At 37.6% G+C, this 24,923-nt stretch overlaps 3 protein-coding genes, 1 non-coding gene and 1 pseudogene across 9 annotated transcripts; 2 read left to right on the top strand and 3 right to left on the bottom strand.

The window, feature by feature from the left end:
* The first annotated feature begins 2,767 nt into the window (after nt 1-2,767).
* Nucleotides 2,768-7,746, top strand: LOC114285827 (uncharacterized). Of its 3 annotated transcripts, none has more exons than XM_082873308.1 (4): nt 2,768-2,975; nt 4,434-4,483; nt 5,116-6,698; nt 6,806-7,746. In XM_082873308.1, the coding sequence occupies exons 3-4, from the start codon at nt 5,119-5,121 to the stop codon at nt 7,410-7,412; spliced, it is 2,187 nt and encodes a 728-aa protein (XP_082729434.1). In that variant the 5' UTR covers nt 2,768-2,975; nt 4,434-4,483; nt 5,116-5,118; the 3' UTR covers nt 7,413-7,746. The 3 variants fall into 3 exon arrangements, with proteins under 3 accessions (XP_082729434.1, XP_082729433.1, XP_082729435.1); XM_082873307.1 differs by having other exon boundaries at nt 4,421-4,483; XM_082873309.1 differs by lacking the exon at nt 4,434-4,483.
* A 3-nt stretch (nt 7,747-7,749) lies between these two features.
* On the bottom strand, nt 7,750-9,536 carry LOC114305841 (pentatricopeptide repeat-containing protein At5g66520 pseudogene; annotated as a pseudogene). Its single transcript, XR_014331973.1, has one exon. The product of XR_014331973.1 is annotated as a pentatricopeptide repeat-containing protein At5g66520 pseudogene (transcript).
* Nucleotides 9,537-9,551: 15 nt separating this feature from the next.
* TRNAG-CCC (transfer RNA glycine (anticodon CCC)) lies at nt 9,552-9,622 on the bottom strand. Its single transcript has one exon. It is a non-coding gene; the product is annotated as a tRNA-Gly (tRNA).
* Nucleotides 9,623-14,271: 4,649 nt separating this feature from the next.
* LOC145792574 (uncharacterized) lies at nt 14,272-15,658 on the bottom strand. The gene is made up of 2 exons (XM_082873311.1): nt 14,884-15,658; nt 14,272-14,563 (listed from the first exon to the last, which is right to left on the bottom strand). Exons 1-2 carry the CDS (start codon nt 15,656-15,658, stop codon nt 14,529-14,531), a joined length of 810 nt encoding a protein of 269 aa, XP_082729437.1. The 3' UTR covers nt 14,272-14,528.
* Nucleotides 15,659-16,142: 484 nt separating this feature from the next.
* Nucleotides 16,143-22,169, top strand: ATCOAE (dephospho-CoA kinase family). Of its 3 annotated transcripts, XM_082873312.1 has the most exons (6): nt 16,364-16,565; nt 16,637-16,663; nt 19,566-19,799; nt 20,234-20,542; nt 20,759-20,904; nt 21,546-22,169. In XM_082873312.1, the coding sequence occupies exons 4-6, from the start codon at nt 20,435-20,437 to the stop codon at nt 21,979-21,981; spliced, it is 690 nt and encodes a 229-aa protein (XP_082729438.1). In that variant the 5' UTR covers nt 16,364-16,565; nt 16,637-16,663; nt 19,566-19,799; nt 20,234-20,434; the 3' UTR covers nt 21,982-22,169. The 3 variants fall into 3 exon arrangements, with proteins under 3 accessions (XP_082729440.1, XP_082729438.1, XP_082729439.1); XM_082873314.1 differs by lacking the exons at nt 20,759-20,904; nt 21,546-22,169 and having other exon boundaries at nt 16,143-16,427; nt 16,527-16,565; nt 20,234-20,483; XM_082873313.1 differs by lacking the exon at nt 16,637-16,663 and having other exon boundaries at nt 19,587-19,799.
* The last annotated feature ends 2,754 nt before the right edge of the window (nt 22,170-24,923 follow it).

Genomic DNA, 24,923 nt, shown 5'->3' with positions numbered 1-24,923 from the left:
GGTTTGGTTGGCATTTAGTTTATTTTATTTTTTCACCTCTAAGATTTGGATGATGGAATATTGATTGGGATTTAGTCATATTTTAATATTTAATTGTCTAAATTTTGGGGCGTGACAGTTTATTCAAATTTTTTGCAATTTAAAGCCTATGTTGCTACTCAATTTTCTATTTCCATTCAAATTTTATGTACTGATGGTGGTTTTGAATTTGTAAACAAGCAAATGGATTCTTATCTTTCATCTAATGGCATTATTCACCAACTTAGTTGTTCATACACTCAAGTAGAAAATGGAATTGTTGAAAGAAAACATCGTCACATAACTGAAACTGCTATTGCTCTTCTTCATTTGTCTTCCTTACCTCTTCTTTAGTAGTTTGATGTTATTGCTTCATCTGGTTTTCTTATCAATCACATGTCTAGCAGTGTTCTTCAAAATAAATCTCTATTTGGGGTTCTCTTTTATGCTATTCCTGATTATGCTTCTCTTGAAGTATTTGGTTGCCTATGTTTTCCTTGGCTTAGACCTTATACTACTAAAAAGTTGCAGCCTAGATCTACATCTTGTGTGTTCATAGGCTATCATCCTTCTATCAAGGGATATAGATGTTTGGGTCCCTTAATAGGTAAAGTTCACATTTCTAGACATGTTTTCTTTAATGAGTCTTGTTTCCTTTTCTCTTCTCTTTCCAATCCATCTTCATCTTCATCTATTCATAATTTTTTCTGGTCTTCTTCATCAGCTATGCCTCCTTTATCACCTGTGCCTATTTCATCACTTGTTGTGACTTCTTCATCACATGTGCCTATTTCATCATTTGTTCCTTCTTCTACTACTTTAATTCATGCTAATTCTTCCTCTCTTATTCAGTCTATTCATGTTGATTCTATTTCAATTGGTCTTCCTCTTACTTCCCCTCCTCCTCCTCCTCCTCCACCTTAGCCAAACTCTTATCCTATGCTTACTCGGATCAAAAGCTAAGCAGCCTACTTGTTTCACTGTTTCCTCTTATCTTTTTATACCTGAACCTACTTCTGTGAAGGATGCCTTACATTCTCTTGTTTGGCTTAAGGCTATGCAAGAAGAGTTTCAAGCCCTTTAAGATCAACATACAAGGACTCTTGTTTCTCTTCCTCCTCACAAGACTACCATTGCTTGTAAGTGGGTATTTCGAATTGAGAAGAACTCAGATGGTAGTATTCCAAGACATAAAGCAAGGTTGGTTGCTAAGGGCTACCTTCAACAAGAGGGCATTGAATTTCAAGAGACTTTTAATCTTGTTTCCAAGCAACCCACTATCCGCATTTTATTGTGTTTGGCACTTCATTTTCAGTGGCCTCTAAAGCAACTTGACATATCCAATGCATTTCTTCATGGAAAACTTGAAGAGGAAGGCTATTGCAGCAGTGGAGTCGAGCCCTAATAATTATAATGACAGTGGTCACAATAACTAGATTGCTAAAGAGCTCCTAGTTTTGGATAAACTTATTTTTCTTTTTCTTTGTTTGGGGATAGGATTAATCACATGGTGTGATTTTATCATATGTATGCTAGGATTATGTTAAAAGCAAATGCTTATTATGTTCTCTGCTATGTATTTTACCGTTAGTGATCCTTTTTTCATTAAATCAAATATATTAGGAATTATCAAATGTAGTTACCAATAGTGGGTACCATGATGTACTAGAGAACAATGAAGTGAGCCTCTTGAAGGCACTTGTAAATCAGCCTCTCAGTGTCGCCATTGAGGCTTCTGGCTGAGATTTCTAGTTTTACAGTGGAATAAGCCTTCGCTAACTCTCTCACATACATGTATGTACTCACAACAACAATTTTCAATTTTGGCGACATGATTTTCCGACTCAAGGAAATTTCTATTGGCTAAAACAATTTTTTGGCAAGTGAAAATCGAATTTGTCGGTGAATGTGATTGGGAAAAAAGTTTTTGGCAACTCTATTGTTAAAAATATGGGTATTTTGATAATTTTGTTGACACAAAACATTGTGTTGACAAATGCATCAGCATCCCCTTATTTCAAACCATTTTTTTTGACACCATTAACTATTTAGTGACTCAATGGTAGTCTTTGCGACAACATTACTTAACTAAAGGCTTTACTTCGGTTGGCAAAAACTTTGCTAGCGCATTGTTGTCACAAGCCTTTGCCATTGGTAAAATTATTTTTGTTGTTGTGAGTTACTGTGAACAAATGATACAATACATCATTTATCTTGTGCATATGCTAATGAATGGATGCATCAATAGTCAAGCATTCCACATTAATTTGGTGTTTCATTTGTGGGAGAGACATGGAATTTTAATTTTGCAAGGTGTGTTTGACGAGCATTGTGGAGCCGAGCTAGACCATGGAGCGACAACCGTTGGATATGGATCATCCAAGAGATTGGATTCTATAATAGTGAAGAATTCATATGGACCAAAATGGGGAGCAAAAGGATACACAAGGAAAGCTAAGGGAGTCTGTAGTATCAACAAAATGGCATCTTATCCTACTAAAAATAAAATCAAGTGATGTTGTTGTTGGTTGTTGTTTTGGAGTTTTTATTTTCTCCTTACATTGTTTTTATCTATTTTTAAATTTGGATTGATATTCGAAGACATTGTCATCATTTAAACACACTTTTTAGACATTATTGGTTGACAAATACTTATTTTCAGTGACAAAAACAGTTAATCGTTAATAAAATTAATTTTTTTTTATAAATACGCATTTATTTTTTTGGTGGAATACTTTCACGTTACCGCTCAATTTATTAATTATGATTTATTATTTATTTTTCTTCGTGTTTTTCTGTCTTTACATACACCCAAACAAGTTAAGTCTCTTGCTCTCCGTCTCTCTCACGGACTCACCATAGCTGATTAGCCGTGCATAGTCACCGTCGATCTTCCACCGTCGAACATCATTACATCGCCACCGCCGCTCGCATCGCATCGTATCGCTTCAATTGAGGTTTTTCTCTTCCTCTCTCTATTTCTCTTCTTCTCTTTATCTTTGTCCCCCCCTCTCTCTCTCTCTCTCTCTCTCTCTCTCTCTGTTTCCCCATTTTCCTCTAGGTCTAGGGTTTATTTTGTTATGTTGTAGGGTTTTCATTTATGTGAAATCAATGAATCAATGAGTGAAATGGGTTTCTATAAAACGATTGAAGGAACATGTAATTTCTTCTTTTTCTTTTTTTGGATTGTGAAAGCCTGAAATTTCATTACCAATGATTGAAATAGGTTTCTCCCTCTCTTCTCCTTCTTCTTCTCCTGTTCGTTCTGTTTCCCTCCTTCCCTATCATTCTTTCTGGTTGTACATCAATTTAAATACATCTATTCATTTGTTTTTATTGATAAACTATGGGGTTGTTGGCAAATTTTACATCTCAACCACAATGTACCCCATTGAGACTAAAAGATAAAATACATTATATCTAAAATGTATTTCTTCCTAGAGAGTTTTTGGTGCAAGAATGCAGAAAAGATTTCAATGTGATTTGAGATGCTCTTTCATTTAGATTAGCTAGAAGTTGTTTGCCAAAATGATAGTTGGGTAACTTAATTATTTCCTTTATGGGATTTGGTTTTCTATAGTTCTATAATATTGGCATTGGGTAACTTAAGTATTGAATGTGTGTGTGTGTGTGTGTATTTATGTATCTAGAACGGGAGGAAAAAAAAAAAAAATGGTTGTTCCATGTGTACCTATCTGTTAAACAGATTTGGAAAATTAAATAAATTCGATTTTCGATTCTTTGGTAGAAATCAGAATAGCTTTCCATGTGTGTAGATATGTATCTGTTTGCAGTATCTTTGAATATAATTATATTGTTGTATTTGTATCCTGTTATTGTTTAATGTTTATCCATTATAAGGATGTAGTTCTTATCTTGAAAGAGATAACTCTGTATATATAGAACAGTCCAAGAGGTTTTGTTTTGTGCAAAAATCATTTTTTGTTCAAACCGTTCAAGAGTTTTAACAGCTGGAAATAAAAATATGAAGGGTTCATGTGTTGGTGGAATGGTTGAAGTGTGAGAATAATATCTTATTAGTAGAGATCAATACATGTTTTATGTGTTCAATAATCTGAATTGGCGACATGCTATGAAGCACAGATACTCCGAAATAGGTCACGTATGCGTATCGGATACGTATCAGATACGGATACACGCCCGATACGCGAGGATACGTATCAGATACGGGAAATGAAGTATCCGATTTTTTTTTTTAATTTTTGAATTTCGGATACGTCTCGGATACGCGAGGATACAGTATGGATACGGTATGGATACGGCGGGGGCAAAAAAATGATTTAAAAAACTTAAAATGGGGTGAAATTGTAAAATATGAAAATAAAGATGAAATTAAACACAAAAAAATGAAAAATAATAAACCAAACTCTGTCTTACCTAGGAATTCGATGCAGCCGCGAAGGAGGAGAAGCAGCTCGCCGATCGTCGATCTCATCTCGATCAGGTTCGTCCTTCTCTCTCTCTCCCTTTCGCTCCCTCTTTCTGTCACGAACTCTCTCTCTCTCCCTCTCCCTCTCGATCTCGCTCGATCTGTCTGTCTGGACTCTGGTTCGAGATGTCGATCTGTCTGTCTGGACTCTGGACTTGGATGTTCATTTTTTTTATTTTTTATTTTTTATATGTAGACTCTGCAAATCACGTAAAAAAAAAAAAAAAAAAAATTTATATATTCGGTTTATTGAATCTGATAAAACAAACAAATAAATAAATAAATAAAATAAGGTAAAAAAAACTTAGTAATAAATAAATAAATAAATAAACTTATTAAAAATAAAATTTGTCAACTTATAAAATTATAAACTTTGTAAACTTATTAATAAATCAAATAAGGTAAAAAAAATTTACTAATAAATAAATAAATAAACTTATTGATAAATAAATGAACTTTGTAAATTTTTTCCCCCTTAATTTGGGATTGAATTGCATTATGGTTGTTATGGGTGATGCTATATTGTTAAAATTGTTGAAATTTAATTGAATTGATGAATTTTTTGTTGTGGATGAGGATGATGCATTATGGTTGTTATGGTGATGCTACATTAATGTTTTGTTTTATTTGTTTACCATAAATTTTAGGAAATGAGTTCAGGTACGGGAAGTTTAGGTTCAACAAGTGGTACACCAATGGAAGAAGATGATCATGCTCCTCTTTGGTGTTATGTTACAAAACTAGAAAAAATGGGAGGAGGTGGTAATACTAGGTTTAAATGCAATTATTGTCAACAAGAGTACAGGGGGTCATACTTTAGGGTCAAGGCACATTTGTTAAAACTTTCTGGCAATGGGATTAGAGTGTGCCCCAAAGTGACTTCGCAACACCTTGCTGAAATGCAAAGGAAAATTGAAGAAGCTGAGAAGAGGTTAAAGATGGCTATGCCTAAAAAAGTTCCTTTACCACCTTCCACCCAATCTACTTCAACAAGTTCAGGGGCTTTAGATATTGGAGGATTTCGGATGGAGGGGTATGAGCCAAGAAAAAGAAAGGCTACTGGAACTTCTGCTCTAGAAAAGGCATTCAACCCAGTTATTCGTGAACAACTACATTCTGAGATTGCTCGCATGTTTTATTCAGCGGGGTTACCTTTTCATTTATCAAGGAACCCATATTATGTTAGTGCATTTCAATTTGCTGCCAACAATCCAATTCCTGGTTATGTACCACCCGGTTATAACTTGTTGAGGACTACATTGCTTCAAAAGGAAAGGGCTAATGTAGAGAGGTTGTTGGAGCCAACTAGAGCATCATGGAAGGAAAAAGGGTTGAGTATTGTTTCAGATGGATGGACTGATTCTCAAAGAAAGCCCCTTATTAATTTTATGGGAGCATCAGAAGCTGGGGCAGTGTTCTTGAAAGCTGTTAATTGTGAAGGCGAGCATAAAGACAAGTTTTTTATTTCCAACTTAATTAGTCAAGCAATTGAAGAAGTTGGACATCAGAATGTCATTCAAGTCATTACAGATAATGCTCCCGTGTGTAGTGCAGCTGGTTTACTCATTGAAAGTAAGTACCCGAATATCTTTTGGACACCATGTGTAGTTCACACATTGAATCTTGCTCTTAAGAACATTTGTGCTCCAAAGGAAACAGGGGATACTGCTTTTGCTTATGATGAATGTCACTGGATCACACTTTGTGTTGATGATGTGATGTTTATCAAAAACTTCATCATGAACCATTCCATGCGGCTAGCTATTTTCAATGAATTTGTACCCTTGAAGTTGCTTGTTGTTGCAGATACACGTTTCGCATCTGCCATTATCATGCTCAAAAGGTTTAAACTTATAAAGCGTGGCCTCCAATCAATGGTTATTAGTGACCAGTGGGTTTCTTACAAAGAAGACGATGTTGGGAAAGCCGCATTTGTGAAGGAAAAATTATTGAATGATGTGTGGTGGGATAAGATTGATTATATTTTGACTTTTACATTGCCTATCTATGAGATGCTTAGGTTTTGTGACACTGACAAACCATGCCTTCACTTAGTCTATGAAATGTGGGACACCATGATTGAAAAGGTGAAGGCAAGCATCTTTAGGCATGAAGGGAAGCTAGATCATGAGGAATCAATCTTTTATTCCGTTGTGCACAATATACTAGTTGAGAGGTGGTCCAAAAGTAACACTCCTCTTCATTGCCTTGCACATTCTTTGAATCCAAGGTAATAGCTTAATTCATACTCTTACTAATTACATTTCTTTGTTGACATTTGTCTTTTAATATGAATAACATAATTTAATTTTAAAACTTTCTAATGTTGTAATCTAGGTATTATAGTTCAACGTGGCTTGATGAAAATCCCAATCGTGTCCCTCCTTATAGGGATGAAGAAATTTCAAGTATGAGAAACAAGTGCTTCAAGAAATACTTTCCAAATTTAGAGGAGAGACGGGTTGTAAATGGGGAATATGCCAAGTTTTCAGGAGGTTTGGATATGTTTGGAGATTTAGACTCAAAGATTGATAGAGGAGTATTGGATCCACTTATTTGGTGGTTTACACATGGGTCTCCTGCTCCTATGCTTCAATCTTTAGCATTAAAATTGCTTGGCCAGCCATGTTCCTCATCATGCTGTGAAAGGAATTGGAGCACCTATTCCTTTATTCACTCCATGAAAAGAAACAAAATGACACCACAACGTGCTGAAGATTTGGTTTTTGTGCACAACAATCTTCGTCTCCTATCAAGGAGAAGTCGACAGTACATTGAAGGAGAATCCAAGTTATGGGATGTTGGTGGAGATGCTTTTGATTCATTGGAGGGTGCAGGCTTACTTGAAATTGCAAGCCTTTCTCTTGATGAACCAGATATGGAAGCTGTGATATTCACTGATGAAGGGGAACAAGTTGAACCTATTGATGTTGAAGACTCTTAGTTCATAGGAATCTCTCTTTTTTTATCAAGTTGTCTTTTGTTTTAAGTTTTATTTTTATGTATGCTACATTACTAAAAATTGTTCAAGTTTTATTTTATGTATGCTACATTATTAAAAATTGTTGAAGTTTTATTTTATGTATGTTACATTACTAAAAATTGTTGAAGTTTTATTTTTGTGTATGCTACATTACTAAAAATTGTGAAAAAAAATATTTTTTTTAAACGTATCCCCACTGTATCCGTATCCTACTTTTTTGAATTTTGCCGTATCGCCGTATCCGTATCGTATTGTACCCGTATCCCGTATCCGTATCCGTGCTTCCTAGGCGACATGAGAGTTCATTTAGAAGCCAAATGAACTCTTAATCGCTACTGCTAAGTTTGTTATATCCAAAGAAAGAATTCAAACAGCTGAATTGCATACATGCCAATTTTCTCTCTCTATGTGAATGCTACATACAGACTTATTGTGCTAACAACTCATGAACGTGATCCTGAGGTTGAAGCTCTATTGAGCTAGAACCTAAGTTCTTCTTAAGTCCCCTCTCTTTCATCAGCATCCTAACCTTTTCCACATCACTCCATCTTCCCATCAATGCATAACGATTAGACAGCACAACATAATAATCACTATTCTCTGGCTGCAACTCTATGAGTTTCCAAGCTGCAAACTCACTCAATTCTAGGTTTCCATGAGCTCTACAACTAGCTAGAAAAGCTCCCCAGACTGGTTTGGTCGGCTCAAAGGGCATTTCTTTTATGATTTTGAAAGCTTCTTCGAGATATCCAGACCATGCAAACAGATCAACCAAACACGCATAATGCTTGATCGCTGGTGAAAATCCATAAATTCCATCAAGTATTGTACTAAAGATTAGTTGTCCCATTTGTACCAATCCAGAATGACTACAAGCACACAGAACTCCAATCAAAGTTGCTGCATCTGGCTTAACCCCTTCTTGCACCATTCAAGAAAACCACCAAACCGCCTCCTGCCCACTCTTTGCTAAAGCTAGACCTTTAATAAGGGCATTCCATGTAAAGACATTCTTTTCTTTCATGCTTTGGAAACAGCCAAACCCTCTTCATTTCTCCCTCATTTTCCATACATATCAATCAAAGAAGTTCCCAAAATCACATCCAGTACCCAGCCCCTCCTCTTTATAAAACCATGTATCCAAATACCCTCAATAGCCCCAAAACTCGAGCACGCGGACAAAACATTCACCATAGTCACTTGATTTGGCACCGCACTAGCATATTGCATCTTCTCAAAAGCAACCAGGGCATCATCAAACTTCCCAGCTTCTCGATACCCAGTAATCATAACAGTCCATGAGACCGCATCTCTCTGAGGTATTTCATCAAACACTTTCTGGCACAAGTCCATATTCCCACCCGATGCGTACACATTCAATAAAGAGTTTTGAACATAAATATCATTAAAATGACCCATTTTTATGATCTGGATATGGACGCACTGCCCTTGTTTGAGGTCGCGGAGGTTAGAGAAGGCCTCGAGAACGAAAGGGAAAGTGTAGTTGTTTGGAAGAATGGAGTTCTTGTGCATTTGGCTGCAGATAGAAATGGATTTGAGAGGGGACTGGGTGTGAGAAAAGGCTTTGATGAGGGTATTGCAAATGAAGACATTGGGTGTCTGGATTTGGGGATAGAGAAGATGGGCCGAGTTAGTGAGACCCAGAGATTGGCAAGCAGTGATGAAGTGGTAAGCAATGTCGGTGTCTGGGTAGAGGTTTTGGATGATGAGTTGAGCCTGGATTTGGTAGATTTGAGAGGGTGAATTGCATATTTCCAAGAGATTGATCAGTCTGTTCGCTGCTGTGATGACATGTGAGAATGGTCTCATTTCATAGATGAGTGAGAATTGTCTGAGACTTGGGTTTTCAAAGAAAACTAGAGATAGTTCATCTCATAGGTGGTTAAAGAATCATCTTTAGTTGTGAGATTTGAGTTTCAGAGAAAAAGTACTAGAAGGTAAAGAATTGTTTGAGACTTCGGATTTTCAAAGAAAGAATAGAGATGATCGATTCGTCTGACTTGTGAGACTTTGAGTTTCGGAGGATAGTTTTTGAGATTTTCTAATTTATTTTTTGGGGGAAAAAAAAAAGAAGATGATTGTGCATCCAGGGAATCGAACCCTGGTCAGTACCGTGGGAGGGTACTATGATACCACTACACCAGATGCGCTTGCTGCTAGCTTTTGCAATAATTACATTTTTCACATTTTATTTATCATTTTTTTTTTTTTTGGTTTTTTTCATTTTTTAACATGCTTTGCGTTTCAATACTATTCTTAACAATAAATCTTGGAGACTTTTTGGTTCATCATGCGATTGCTCTAGGTTTACAAACAACTACATTGATCCTAATAAAAGGGGCTTTAGGGGATTTCGATTTCTTGATCGGAGATCCATAGATCATAGAAGATATCTCCCCATGGCCTTTAGCCTCTGAAAGCGTCCTTCCTTTTCAATGCCCGGGCATCCATCCAATGCATGATTTGGGAAAATCATATCCCAGTCTAGAATCACATTTTACATTGGTCTCAACTATTTAAATATTTATGGCCATAAAACAAACACACACACAAAAAAGAAAAAGAAAAAGAGTAGAACTCAACAAAGTGAATTTTGTATGAATATTTTTATTGATAGGTCTCGAATCTTTTGCATTAAAATCATGTAAATTTTTGAATAACATTTTTGAGTGGTTCACATAATCAATCATGTTTTCATGTTGCGACTCCAAGTATTATTGAGGAAGGTGAAGCAATGAAATTAGAAGGAAAAAAAATATTCATAGTATTGTCTAACAATTTATCGCCACTATTTAGTTTTATTGTAATGCGGCGTCAAGTAATATCTTCTAATGTTCATGATTTATCTAGACCAATCAAGGCATGATAATCCGAACCCCCTCTTAAAAACAACTAATTATGTCTTATGTGACAAAATTATAATATTGATATATCGATTAAATAGTATGTTCTAATTGAGTGATAGCGTAGATCTACACATGATGCAACTAGATATTGAGTATATCACAAATTGAAAATTATCACATATTATATCAAATAGTAGATCAAATTTAAAAAAATAAAAATAAATAAATAATTATTTTTTTGATTCAACCTCAAACATTTTTTTTTCTCCATTTAATAAACAATTGATCATGTGACCCATTCCTTGAATGTGCACATGAGCATCGCAAGTTCCTCATATTTTTGGGGGCAAAATGGGTTTCTTCATCGCGATTAGGGTTGAGCAAGGAATCCATATAATCCGTAATCCGATCCGGTCCAGTCCAATCTGGTAGGTTTGGATTAGTTTTTTGAATCCATGGTTCGGTTCCGGATTGAAAATTTAAAAATTCGTATTTCACATATTAATTCTGGATTGAATCCCACGGTTTCGGATTGGAACCAATTTAGACCGTATACAAATAGTCTATATTTATATTATACACCCTTCCACATAATATCATTTCTTATTCCATATAAAAGGTAAACCCTAACCCTAATTCAACTTATCACACGCCTCTCATCTCTCTCTGGGTACTCTCTCTCTCTTCTTTTTCTCAAACTGAGTTCTCTCTCTTTGTTCTTGTGATTTCATTTCAGATCAGATCGGTGAGCTCTATCTCTCTCTCTGTCGGTGACATTGTTTGTTTTGGTTTCCATCTCAGATCAGTAAGCTCTCTTGCTCTTCTCTTTCTCAGATTGAGTTCACTTAGAAAATATGAGGAAGAAGAACTCTGAAAATATGAGGAAGAAGGAATATATTTCTGTTATATTCAAAACTTCTTATATTACAAGACCAAATGACACTCCTTATATAGGAGATATTACAAACATCATTATAACCCATTATATGTCACTTACATATTATATATTACCACTATCTACCACTATCATATTATATACATGCCACTATCTACCACCAACACCACTATCATATTCTATACATGCCACTATCCTTCACCAACACCACTATCATATTATATACATGCCACTATCTACCACCAACACCACTATCATATTCTATACATGCCACTATCCTTCACCAACACCACTATCATATTATATACATTAACACAAATTTCCAACACTCCCCCTCAAGCTGGTTTGAAGATATCTTCCATAGCCAGCTTGCTAGTCAGCTTATCAAATTGCTTCTTGTGTAGTCCCTTCGTTAGCACATCAGCTAATTGTTCACCTGTTGGAAGGTAGGTCATACAGATTATGCCAGCATTGATTTTCTCCTTGATGAAATGTTTATCCACTTCTATATGTTTTGTGCGATCATGTAGAACTGGATTATGAGCTATAGATATAGCTGCTTTGTTGTCACAATAGACCTTCATAGGTGTCGGGTGAGAAAGCTTTAATTCTTCAAGAATTCTTTTAATCCACATTACTTCACAGATTCCATGGGCAACAGCTCTGAACTCTGCTTCTGCACTACTTCTAGCTACCACATTCTGTTTTTTACTCCGCCATGTAACTAGGTTCCCACCTACAAAGGAGCAGTATCCGGATGTTGATCTCCTGTCTGTAACACTTCCTGCCCAGTCTGCATCTGTGTATACTTCAACTTGAAGATGCCCATGTTTCTTGAACAGTAAGCCTCTCCCTGGAGTTCCTTTCAAATATCTTAAGATCTTATAAACGGCCTCAAAGTGCTCTGCCCCTGGTGAGTGCATGAACTGACTTACCATGCTGACTGCAAAGGCAATATCAGGCCGCGTATGAGACAAGTAAATCAATTTCCCTACAAGTCGCTGATATTGTTCCCTCTCTTTGACTTCTTCAGCCTTAGCAGCTTGTAACTTCAAGTTAGGCTCGATCGGAGTCTCCACCATCTTACAACCAAGCATACCTGTTTCTCCAAGGAGATCAAGAACATATTTTCTCTGATTAACGAATATACCTTCCTTGGATCTTGCAAATTCTATTCCGAGGAAATACTTGAGGGCTCCCAGATCCTTAATGTGAAATTCTTTTGCGAGTTTCTCTTTGAGGGCTGCTAACTCTGCTTCATCATTACCAGTTAAAATGATGTCATCAACATAAACAATCAAAATTGCAATTTTACTGTTTTTTGAATGTTTATAAAATATTGTGTGATCTGCTTGACTCTGCGAGAAGCCACAACTGATAACTGCCTTCCCAAAGCGTTCAAACCACGCTCTTGGTGATTGTTTGAGTCCGTATAATGACTTGTTCAATCTGCATACTCTGTCGCTTCCAAGTCCCTGCTCAAATCCCGGCGGTAGGCTCATGAACACCTCCTCTTCAAGATCACCATTGAGAAATGCATTTTTAATGTCAAGTTGATGTAGAGGCCAATATGAATTTACTGCAAGAGATAACAGTACTCTGATGGAATTTATTTTAGCAACAGGAGCAAACGTCTCCTGATAGTCGATCCCATAAGTTTGAGTGAAGCCTTTAGTCACCAGTCTCGCCTTGTATCTCTCAACGCTTCCATCTGCGTTACATTTTATCGTAAACACCCATTTACACCCAACTGTTTTCTTGTCTTTGGGTAGATCAACTATCTCCCAAGTACCACTTCTCCTTAAAGCATTCATCTCCTCCATGACTGCTAATTTCCAATTCGGATCATCCAATGCTTCCTGTATATTCCTTGGAACAAACAAGTGTGAAATCCTAGATGTGAAAGCTCTATGGTTTTTAGACAGTCTTTGATAGGAGAGGTAATTTGCAATAGGATGTTTAATGCAATTTCGGACACCTTTCCTAATTGCTATAGGAACATCAAGGTCGGAAATAGAAGGAATAGGATTACCTAAAATTTCGATGCCAGAACTCGGGTGGACATTCGGGTCATTAGGATGGACATTCGGGTCATTATTCCTCAGATGAAATCGCTTCCTAGTATAAACCCGAAGCTCAGGATTTAGATCATTTTGTAGTACTTCTCCCCCTAAACAAGAATCTTCTTGACTAGGCACCATAGAACTTGGTTCTCCTAAGTGATCATTATCAGACAGATGTGGTTTTTGTGTAGGATAAATGACATTGGGGAGCGGGATAGAAATATCCCAAAAACGGTCTTCTATTCCACTTGTCTCCCCCTGAAGAGAAGTGTTGGGGAAATAGGATTTTGTTTCCACAAATGACACATCCATACTCACATGAAATTTCTTGGTTTGAGGATCGAAACACTTATACCCCTTTTTGTTTGAGGAATAACCCAAAAAAACACATTTTATAGCACGGGGGTCAAGTTTTGAACGAAATTGACTGGGAACATGAACATAGGCAGTACATCCAAAAACTTTGGCGGGTAAATCAGAAAACAACCTCGTGTCAGGAAAAAAAGTTTTGAGACAATCAAAAGGTGTTTTGTATGTTAACACCTTTGTAGGCATCGTGTTTATCAAATAAGAGGCTGTTAAAATTGCTTCACCCCATAAATATTTAGGAACATGCATGTAAAACATTATAGCACGTGCTACTTCAAGTAGATGTTTATTTTTTCGTTCTGCAATGCCATTTTGTTGAGGGGTATCCCGACATGTAGATTGATGAAAAATCCCCTTTTTTTCCAAAAACTCACCCAACTGCTCATTGAAATATTCTGTTCCATTATCAGAATGTAAAATACCAATTTTGGTTTGAAATTGGTTTTCAATCATATTGTAAAAATTTGTGAATAAATTTTTCACGTCAGATTTTTTATTCATCAAATAAATCCAACATAAGCGGGTATGGTCATCAATAAATGTAACAAACCATTTTTTACCAGAAAGAGTAGTGATTTTAGAAGGGCCCCAAACACCACTATGAATCAAATAAAAAGGTTTGGAAGCCTGGTAAGGTTTTGGCAAATAAGTAGAGCGATGAAATTTTGCAAAAATGCAACTTTCACAATGAAAAGAAGAACAATCAATCCCTTTAAATAATTCTGGAAATAAATGTTTCAGATAAAGAAAACTAGGATGTCCTAGCCTATAGTGCCATAGCATTATTTTTTCTTGAACAGAGATTGAACTAGTACTATTAAAGCTCTGAGCTTTTTTATTACTAACAGGTACTTCATCAAAGTAGTAAAGACCTTCAAGCATCCTAGCACGCCCAATCATCATCCCCGAGTTCTGGTCCTGGTCCTGAAATTCACAATGGGATTCAAAAAATGTAACACGACAATTAGAATCCTTAGATAGTTTACTGACAGACAAAAGGTTACAGGCTAAGTTGGGGACGTGAAGAACAGCATTGAGATTAATTTTCTTAGTTAGTTTAATAAATCCTTTTCCTGCAATAGGTGAAAAACTACCATCGGCTATTCTGATTTTGTCATGACCAGAACAAGGGAAATAGGTACTAAATAAATGGGAAAAACTAGTCATGTGATCGGAGGCACCGGAATCTATGATCCACGGAGAGAAGTTTAGGCAAGAGAAGGCTTTAGGATTTCTACCTGTTTGTGCCAACAAAACACTAGGAGTACCGGATGAGGAGTTGGATTTTATCAGCTTTAAGAGTTGATCAATCTGCTCTTTGTTGAAGGGACCTGAATCGGCTTCATTAGCGGTAGGAAAGCCACGATTTTTCTCTCCTTGTTTGCTGCTTTTCCAGTTGACAGGTTTGCCATGGATCTTCCAACACGTTTCGCGTGTATGGCGAGGCTTGTTACAAAAATCACACCAGACCCGTGGCTTATCATCAAACCTGCGCTGGTAATTTGCAGCCTTGTTGGCCGCAGCATCGCTAATTAAAGCAGAAATTTCAATTGATTCACCAGTATCTTTTTTCTTAAGCATGACGCTCCTTCGGCTCTCTTCCCTTCTGACTTCGGCAAATACTTCGCCAATGGATGGGAGAGGAGGTCTGCCAATAATTCTTCCTCGCACTTCATCGAACTCAATGTTGAGGCCGGCAAGAAACTTGTAAATACGGCTGTCTTCCACAGTTTTCTTGTAGTGGTTGCAGTCGTCAACCGATTTCCATTCGTATGTGTTGAAGATGTCAAGATCCTGCCACAACCTTTTCAACGAATTGAAATATTTGGTGACGGAATCATCTCCTTGACGAATCTCTCCCAACTTCAAAGTTAATTCGAAAACTTGAGATTGATTTCCTAGGTCAGAATACATCTGACTAACATTATCCCACAATTCTTGTGCAGTAGTATAGCATATGTAATTAGAGCTTATATCCTCCTCCATGGAATTGACCAACCATGTCATAACCATGGAGTTTTCAGCGTCCTAACTGTCGAACAGCGGATCATTAACAGCAGGAGCCTTCTTGTCACCAGTGATGTAACCGATCTTTCCTTGCCCACGGATATACATCCGGACAGATTGTGACCAGCGGAGAAAATTATCACCATTTAGGCGGATGATGGTGATTTGGACAGAGTGAGAGTTGGACGTTTTCACCGGAATGGCAGCGGCAGGGGTTGAAGTGGTTTCGGACGTGACTTCCGACATGGCTATGACAGTTTTAGGGCTGCTGTGTTTTTTGTTGCTCTGATACCAACGTAGAAAATATGAGGAAGAAGAACTCCGAAAATATGAGGAAGAAGGAATATATTTCTGTTATATTCAAAACTTCTTATATTACAAGACCAAATGACACTCCTTATATAGGAGATATTACAAACATCATTATAACCCATTATATGCCACTTACATATTATATATTACCACTATCTACCACTATCATATTATATACATGCCACTATCTACCACCAACACCACTATCATATTCTATACATGCCACTATCCTTCACCAACACCACTATCATATTATATACATGCCACTATCTACCACCAACACCACTATCATATTCTATACATGCCACTATCCTTCACCAACACCACTGTCATATTATATACATTAACACAAATTTCCAGCATCTCTCTCTATTCTTGTGATTTCATCTCAGATCAGATCGGTGAGCTCTGTCTCTCTCTCTCTCTCTCGGTGACCTTGTTTGTTGGTTTCCATCTCAGATCAGTAAGCTCTCTCGCTCTTCTCTTTCTCAGATTGAGTTCTCTCTCTCTATTCTTGTGATTTCATCTCAGATTAGATCGGTGGATTTCCATCTCATATTAGATCGCTAGCGGCTTGGTCTCTTGCTCTATATCTCTCTCGGTGAGCTCTCTCTTTCTCTCTCGGTGACACTGTTGGTTTCCATCTCATCTCAAAATGTAACTCATTAACAGAGGCTAAAAGGCCACACTTTGTTATTGGTGCTGTTAAAATTCATCTACTCTCCACCTACTTCACCCACTTAAACCTACTCCACTAAACCTAACCCACTACACCACTACCACCTCACCTACTCCACTAAACCTAACCCACTACACCACTACCACCTCCACTTCACCTACTCCTTACCTACTACACACTCACCCTCTTCTATATATAGGAATCATGAATCATTGTAATAGAAAAATATAAATCAATCAATAATACAATTCTCTATTTCTCTTTATACATTAAATTTCTACATGGTATCAGAGCAAGGTTAAGACCTTAGTATTTCTCGCTTCACCGGCGGGCGGCAACCTCGCCTTGGCCGCCCGCCGGACCTCAACCTATTCCGCTTATTTTCTACACATACCTTGACTTCTTCAACATTTTCTTACACCCCTCCTCCGCTATGTCGGCGGCGGCACCCGCATCATCGTCTAGCCTCTATCGCCGTTCACCTCGCCTCTCACATATCCGTGGTTGTACTCTTACTCGTCGTCGTCGTTGGCGTTTCTGGCGCTGCTTTTCTGCTCGTCACTGCTGTTTTTTCCCGATTTGCTCTCTCTCTCTTAGCCATGGATTTGGGTGTGGGGTGTAGAGCTGTGGCTCTGTTGTTGGTAGCCATATTTGCTGGCTTGAAGGTTTCAATGGCAGCAGTGTACAAGGTTGGGGACTCCGCTGGTTGAACCATCATTGGGAATATTGATTACAAGGCCTGGGCTGCTTCCAAGACGTTTCATGTTGGAGATGTCATCATTTTCGAATACAATTTTCAATGTCACGTGTTGCAAGTGCCCCACAAAGAATACCAAGCCTGCAGAAGTGTAAGACAGTAACATGCATCTTCACATACAGCTTGGGTAATGTGTAACTGTCAAAAGCACAAGCTTCTTGGACATCCCTCTCTCTCATCTTTTCCCACTTTCAAACCCACTTTAATCATATCTCTCATTTCTCTTAATTTATTTCATCCACAAATATTTTTCTCTATTTTCTTTATCCATTATTTTCTTTTATTTTATTTTTCTTATTAAACAAAACAACACCACAAAATAACACCAACAACATTCCACAACCTTGTCATTTTATTCATATCAGGGGATCAACCCCGATCACACTTTTACATCCAAAAAAAAAAAAAAAAAAAAAAAAAAAAAAAAAAAAACCCACACAAACAAAAACAAAACTACCACAGCCACAGTGGGATTTTTCTTCTCTACTCAGCCGCCGGTCTTTTCTTCTTGCCGCCGTCCTGAACGGCCCTTGCCGGTGTTGCCTCCGTGTTTCCTTGTCCACCGAGCACGTTCAATCCCCCATACTCCTCCACTGCAGCATATGGCGGACCTCCAAATCGGAACATCACGGTTGCCTTCCGCTTCAGCTCCTTGTTTTCTGCCCTTAGCACGCTTATCTCTGCTCGCGCATCCTTATACATGCGTTGGAGCAGAGCCAGCTGGGAGTTTAAATGCTGCACTTCATTTGTCCTACTCTGCAGCCGGTTCGACAAATTTGTGACCGCCGTCATGGTTTCCACGCATGACTTCAGAGTATACTGATTAGCCTCAATATCAGTTTGCATCGCCATTTTTTGCTCCACCGACCGCATCGGAAAGTTCAATGGAGCAAAACCAGAGGTGTTTGGTTGAGGTTCACTGGCCACCGCACCAGTTATTTCTCTTGTGGGCTCGTTCAGTTCTGGAAAGAGCGTGAGCAGGTTCTGGGTAGCTGGACGGGAAGAAGAGGCCATGTTTTTGGGTTGCTAAGTGTTTCAGCGAAATAGCAATTTCAGACTGGTAATGTTCGGAAGGGTTGGTGACAGAATGGCAACAAAGTGTTCCACAGTTTCTCTCTCCGCAGAGGCAGAGTTTTTTCAGCGAAGGGTTGGTTTCAGAGGTTTCAGAATGGTATGCCTCAGCCTCAGCCTTCGTCTTGGTTAAATAGCCGAGGCAGCCACGCGTATCGCGCGCCTCTTGCCGCCCGACAAACTGGCACGCCTTTTCATGGCACATCTTTTGACAAAGTGGACACGTTTTTTGATGGCACGCCTTTTGATGAATTGGGCACGCCTTTTGATGGCACGCCTTTTGACAAAATTGGGCACACCTTTTGAGGGTGCAACTTTTTAAGGGTCCGACAAGACTCTGTAAACTGTCCCGACATAGATTCCGGTTAGTTTCTACAAGGGTCCGACAAGACTCTGTAAACTGTCCCGACATAGATTCCGGTTAGTTTCTACAAGGGTCCGACAAGACTCTGTAAACTGTCCCGACATTGATTCCGGTTAGTTTCTACAAGGGTCCAGCAAGACTCCGTAAACTGTCACAACAACTATCACAACATTGTCTGCTACAACGGTCCGACATGACCCCATAAACTGTCTTCTACATCGGTCTGACACCGCCATTCAGTGTCCTCTACACCGTTATGACACCACCATACAGTGTCCTCTACATGGTTATGACACCCCCATACAGTGTCCTCTACAACGTTATGACACCACCATCCAGTGTCTTCACCAATGGTCTGACACGACCATACAGTGTCTCTTATCCTCTTTTATTTTTATGTATTTTCTTGTTTTGTTACTCTCTCCAAACTCAAGTTAGTTAGTTCCTATCCCCCTTGAGTTTGCGGGGGGCTGTTAAAATTCATCTACTCTCCACCTACTTCACCCACTTAAACCTACTCCACTAAACCTAACCCACTACACCACTACCACCTCACCTACTCCACTAAACCTAACCCACTACACCACTACCACCTCCACTTCACCTACTCCTTACCTACTACACACTCACCCTCTTCTATATATAGGAATCATGAATCATTGTAATAGAAAAATATAAATCAATCAATAATACAATTCTCTATTTCTCTTTATACATTAAATTTCTACAGGTGCTGGCTGCTCTTGAGAAGGGTAAGAACTCAGATAGGAATGAAACATCGCATGAAGATGCAAGTCAGGGATTGGGATTGGAATCTGTTGGGCCAGTGGTATCTCAGTTGAATGACCTTGCTATCTCTGCAAATTCTGCTGTGGTTGCACCTCCCTTAAACTCAACACAATGCTCAACTCCTTCAGATCCTGTTCCAGATATTGATAAAAAAATTAGAGCACTAAAAAAGAAGGTGCATGTTTTATAATTGAATCATACCTCTATTGTTGTCTATCTTTTTATTTGTTGTTGGCCACTGATTGATATGTCGTATATCATATTCATGGTCTTGAGATAGATAATATTGTTTAATCATTTCCAATTATTTCTTGCTTCTGTTTATGGAGTTTTGTTGCTTTTGTTTGTCTAAAACCATTTTTCTTATTGCCTTTGCTTGATGTTATGTTTAGTTTTAATACAGAGGAGAACTCTACTTTGTTTAATGTGTATCCAGTTTTACTGCTCTTGTTTGTTGCTTTTGTTTATTGCTTTTAAATGCTCTATATATTTTTTTTGTTATTTAATTATGTGAATCCGTGGTCCTCAATTGATCCAATCTGTGTTTAAACGGATTGGTTTGGATTGGTTCCATAATTTAAACGGATTGGATTGGTTCCAATTTTTCAGGAACCGTAGATAACGGATTATCTAGACCATGTTCACCCCTAATCGCGATGACGGTCAGCTTAATGGCAGTCACCAACCTATGAAGTTGAGGCAGTGAGAGCAGGCAAACAAACAATCAATTTGGACTACGCCGAATTGGCAAGTAGTTTGTATTATTCTTCTGTATTCAATCACCTTCATCAAAAGAGGGGTTGTGTGGAGATGAGGATAGTAGGATTGACTGGTGGAATCGCATCAGGGAAGAGCACTGTCTCCAATCTTTTCAAGTCTCATGGCATCCCCGTCGTCGATGCCGACCTCGTCGCTCGCGTAATTTCATCTATCTATTTCCTCTCTTGAAATTCATCTTCTTAAATCCTAATTTAAATTATTTTGTCAATTTTGATTATATGACTTGTAGCATCCAATTTCTATACTTGCTGACTAGGTTTGCAAATAATAGAGTCTGTTTTGTGTATCAAAATTCACTTTAGAAAATGCACCATTTTGTCAATGTTAATAAATGCAAGGGGGGTTAATTCACAGGATGTTCTAAAGAAAGGCACCGGTGGGTGGAAAAAGGTTGTGGCAGCATTTGGTGAGGATATTTTACAAGAGAATGAAGAAGTTGATAGGCCAAAGCTCGGCTGCATAGTATTTTCTGATCCCGACAAGCGCCAACTTCTTAACAGGTGCACAGATAGTTTGGGCTATTTGGATATCCAATGCATAATGAATTAATTGTTTTCTTTTCTACATTTCATATTATTTGGATGTAGGAAAGTACTAGTTTTGTTTTCTAATCTGCATGCGTCTAATAGATGTCATGTCTGGCTTGTTTCTAGCTTATGGGATAGTAGTATTAATTTCTCATGCTCTAATTATATGAAATTGTATGTCTGCAAGGTTTAAATTGACAAACCTTGTTAAGGACTGCATTTAGCATTGGTTTCTTTTTAACAAAATTGGTAATGAAATGCTCAATTAGATAATAAGAAATGAAAAAAATAAAAAATAATAAAATAATAAAAAAACAAACAAATGTAAACAAAGTGGTTTTTATTACTCCAAGCAGGTTCTTTAGATTACTTCAGCAAGCATAAGCAAATTCTTTTAAAGCCCTGTCAGGCTTGAGCCTTGAAGTTCTGATATGACTATCTTTGCCAAATTGAGTATTTTTTTTTTTTGGTTGCGGGATGATAGGTAAATTATCCCCGTTAATTTTTTTTTGGCATTGCCTCAAGTTTTGCTTGGTTCTAGATCACAAGAGAAATGATGTGGTATGATAGGTGTTAATTTTTTTACTAAAGTTTTGGCTATTATATCTTTGCAGGCTATTGGCACCTTATATTTCATCTGGTATTTTTTGGGAAATTTTGAAGCTATGGTTGAAGGGCTGTAAGGTTATTGTTCTTGATATCCCTTTGTTGTTTGAGGCCAAGATGGACAAGTGGACAAAACCCATTATTGTTGTATGGGTTGATCCTGAAACACAGCTTCAGCGACTTATGGCAAGAGACAGAACATCCGTTGAAGATGCCAGAAACAGGATACAAGCTCAGATGCCTCTGGATGTGAAAATTACCCAGGCAGACATAGTGATTGACAACACTAGATCGCTAGATGAACTGAATGAACGTTTTCAGAAGGTAGTAGTCCAGGTCACAAAGCCCTTGACGTGGGCCGAATTTGCCCTTTCCAGACAGGGAGCTTTAGTGGCTTTTGTATCAGTTTTTGTTAGTGTTATCATATGCACGAAAGCTTTATAATGACGGTGTTGATTATGATAGACTTACCCTTCATCTCTTTGAAATGTATCTCGGCTTTATTTAAATGGGTTGTATTCATAATGTAATTGAGGAAATAGACAGGTTGCCAAGGCTGCACATTGGTTGAAACGTGGAATTTTGTGTTTGTTCAGTGGAGAATGATTTATGGAGTCACATTTTGCAATGCATATTTTGTCTAAAGCGTCTAAGTTCTTTTTTATTTAGTCTAAATGTTATCCTGTTGAACTAATTACTTGAAAAGCAGGCAATGTTCTTTTAGAAGATTTTATGATGGATTATTGGGAAACTGATGACCTTACATTTTATGTATTTTAAGGCTGGAAAAGTAAAGTGCTGTCATGACAGCGGACTAGATGGCCCGAAAAATCATGACTCGAATGGCTCGAAACACTTAAAACGATATCGTTTTGACACATTCGAGCTATAAAAATTCGGGCCACAAAACATTTTCCTGAAATTGCCCAGGTATCACATTTAAAATTTGCATTTCTTGATGTATCCGTTGGCTTTTAGAATTGAAATGATGATGCATAGAGTTGGTGTGCCCTGAGTGTTGATGAGTGTTGATTCCACTGGGTTGTTAGCCATGTCATTTAAGATTAACAGAAACTTTTACCAAAAAACAAAAAAGATTAAAAGAATAATTATTTTATTCTAGTAAATCAAACTGAACTGTGTGCTTTTCCATTGCCACCAATGGCCCTTGGGTGTCTGGTTGTCAACGAGGAATTACAAGATCCAGTCGATATGGGAACCACAATGAGGGCAAACAAAATGGGTTGGAAGAGTAGATTAAACCAACTTTCATTTGAGGTAGCTAGGCCTATTAAAATTGGGCCTTGACTTAGTTTTCATATTAAGGGGCAAAGTATCCCCTACCAAAGATAATGATAGGAAAACGAAGAAGAAAGAAAAATGTATTAGAAACACTTCAATATTGTTATTTTTTATTACATTATTATATATATATATATATATATATGTTCCCTTTTCTTTTCTCTCTCTATATATTCCTGGCATAATGAGATACGTGGTGGAGATAGAATGATCACTTCTCAAGTGACCACTAGAATTCTCAGTAATGCAATTTGGTGATAGTGATCTATCAAATGCTCAGATATATGCTTCAATCAATTCAATGCCTGTATTCATAAAGATTCCTCTCTCTCTCTCTCTCTCTCTCTCTCTCTCTCTCTCTCTCTATACATATATATATATATATAAGAATATTTAGTACCTATATAGTACATTCCCATGCAATGCATTACCTTTTCAGACTTCACTTTCTTTCTTCCTTTCTTTTCTTTGTTTCAGATTCTAGTGTTCAAAAATGCACAAAGTGATATGGAAATGGTCACTAAAAGATAGAAAAAATAAATAGTTCTACTACAACTAGTTTAATGTTATTCACTGCCTAATGAGCTGTCGATAATCACCATACATGTGTATTAACTTGAGTGTATGAAAATGTTAGCAGATATTTCAATATTATAATGTGTTATTAGTTTGATTTGTTTTCTTTTCCTCCAAGTTAATCTTTTATTGGTGTCCAAGAATCCTTTAAGTCTTCCAAGTCTTTGCCTAGTCAAGTCTTCTTCTAAGTCTTCCAAGAGTCAAGTCTTATCCTCCAAGCTACTTCCAAGGAGCCTCCAAGCAACTTCCAAGAATCCTCCTCCAAGAAACTTGTCTACCAAGCTTTCATCTCCTATAAATTGGTCTAACTTCTTATCTTGGAGGGGTAAAGAAGTTTTGTTTGCTTTATTATGTTTTATGTGAGATTATTAGGCAAATAAAAAAAAGTGTATGTGACAAAGCTTTGGGTTCAACCAATTGTGCAGTATTGGTAAACCACACGACTTAGTCGGACTGTTGTATCCTATGAGGGACAAGTCAAGGTTTTTCTGCTGCACTAGTGTGAGGCATTGCCTAACCGCAGAAGGCTTGAATCTCCTTAAAGAGAGTGAATTTCCTACGCCTCAGCCCTTACAATAGTTATTGTAGTTTTTATTATTTGTATTTTCTAGTGTTTTATTTGTAACCAACAATTTTAAAGAGATTCAAACAGTAAGATTCATAGAGCCAGTATTGGAGAAGCCCAATGAGAATACCGGTGATCTCAACAAGCCCTCCCGGTTCAAGGGAGCCCATTTCAAGAGATGGAAAGGCAAGGTGCTTTTCTATGTCAGTCTCCTCAAGGTGGCCTATATCCTGATTGAGAAAAATCCGAACAAAGTCTCCACTGAAGAGATGACCGACAAGGAGTATGCCGCTCATATTGAAAAAATTGAGAAATACAACACAGATGAGTATAAATGTCGATATTATCTTTTGAATTGTCTTTCAAATCAATTTTATGATTATTATGATACTACTCACACCACTGCCAAGAAAATTTGAAAAGCCTTGCAGAATAAATATGACACTGAAGAGGCAGACGCTAAAAAATATGCTGCAAGCTGTTTTTTTCACTATCAAATGATAGATGGAAAATCAGTGGTGGAGCAAGTTCAAGATTTTCAGATGCTACTGGCTGAAGTTAGATCCAAAGGCATCAAAATTGGAGACAATCTTGTTGTAGCAGGTATTGTTGACAAACTACCATCATTTTGGAGGGAGTTCTAGAAGTTAATGTGTTACAAGCAAAAAGAGACGTCATTGGAGACTTTAATCACACGGATTTGGGTGGAGGAGGAAGCACGAGGATAAGATGTGCTTATGACACAAGAGCATTCCACTGCAAAGGTAAATTTAACTTCTGGAAATACTTTATCTAAAGGTCGATTTCATAAAAATAGTCACTTGAAGCCAGTTAAGAAAATTTGGAAAAATATTGGAAGGCCATAAAATAAAAATTACCCGAGGCAAAATAAATGGAACCAAGAACCCCCTTCACAAGATCTGACAAATGTGACATGTTTTGT

Source organism: Camellia sinensis, chromosome 6, assembly GCF_055761805.1.
Source record: "Camellia sinensis isolate YWXY chromosome 6, ASM5576180v1, whole genome shotgun sequence".
NCBI classification, from domain to species: Eukaryota; Viridiplantae; Streptophyta; class Magnoliopsida; order Ericales; family Theaceae; genus Camellia; species Camellia sinensis.
Note: the sequence above shows the minus strand (reverse complement) of the source record. Positions and strands in the feature narration are given on the sequence as shown.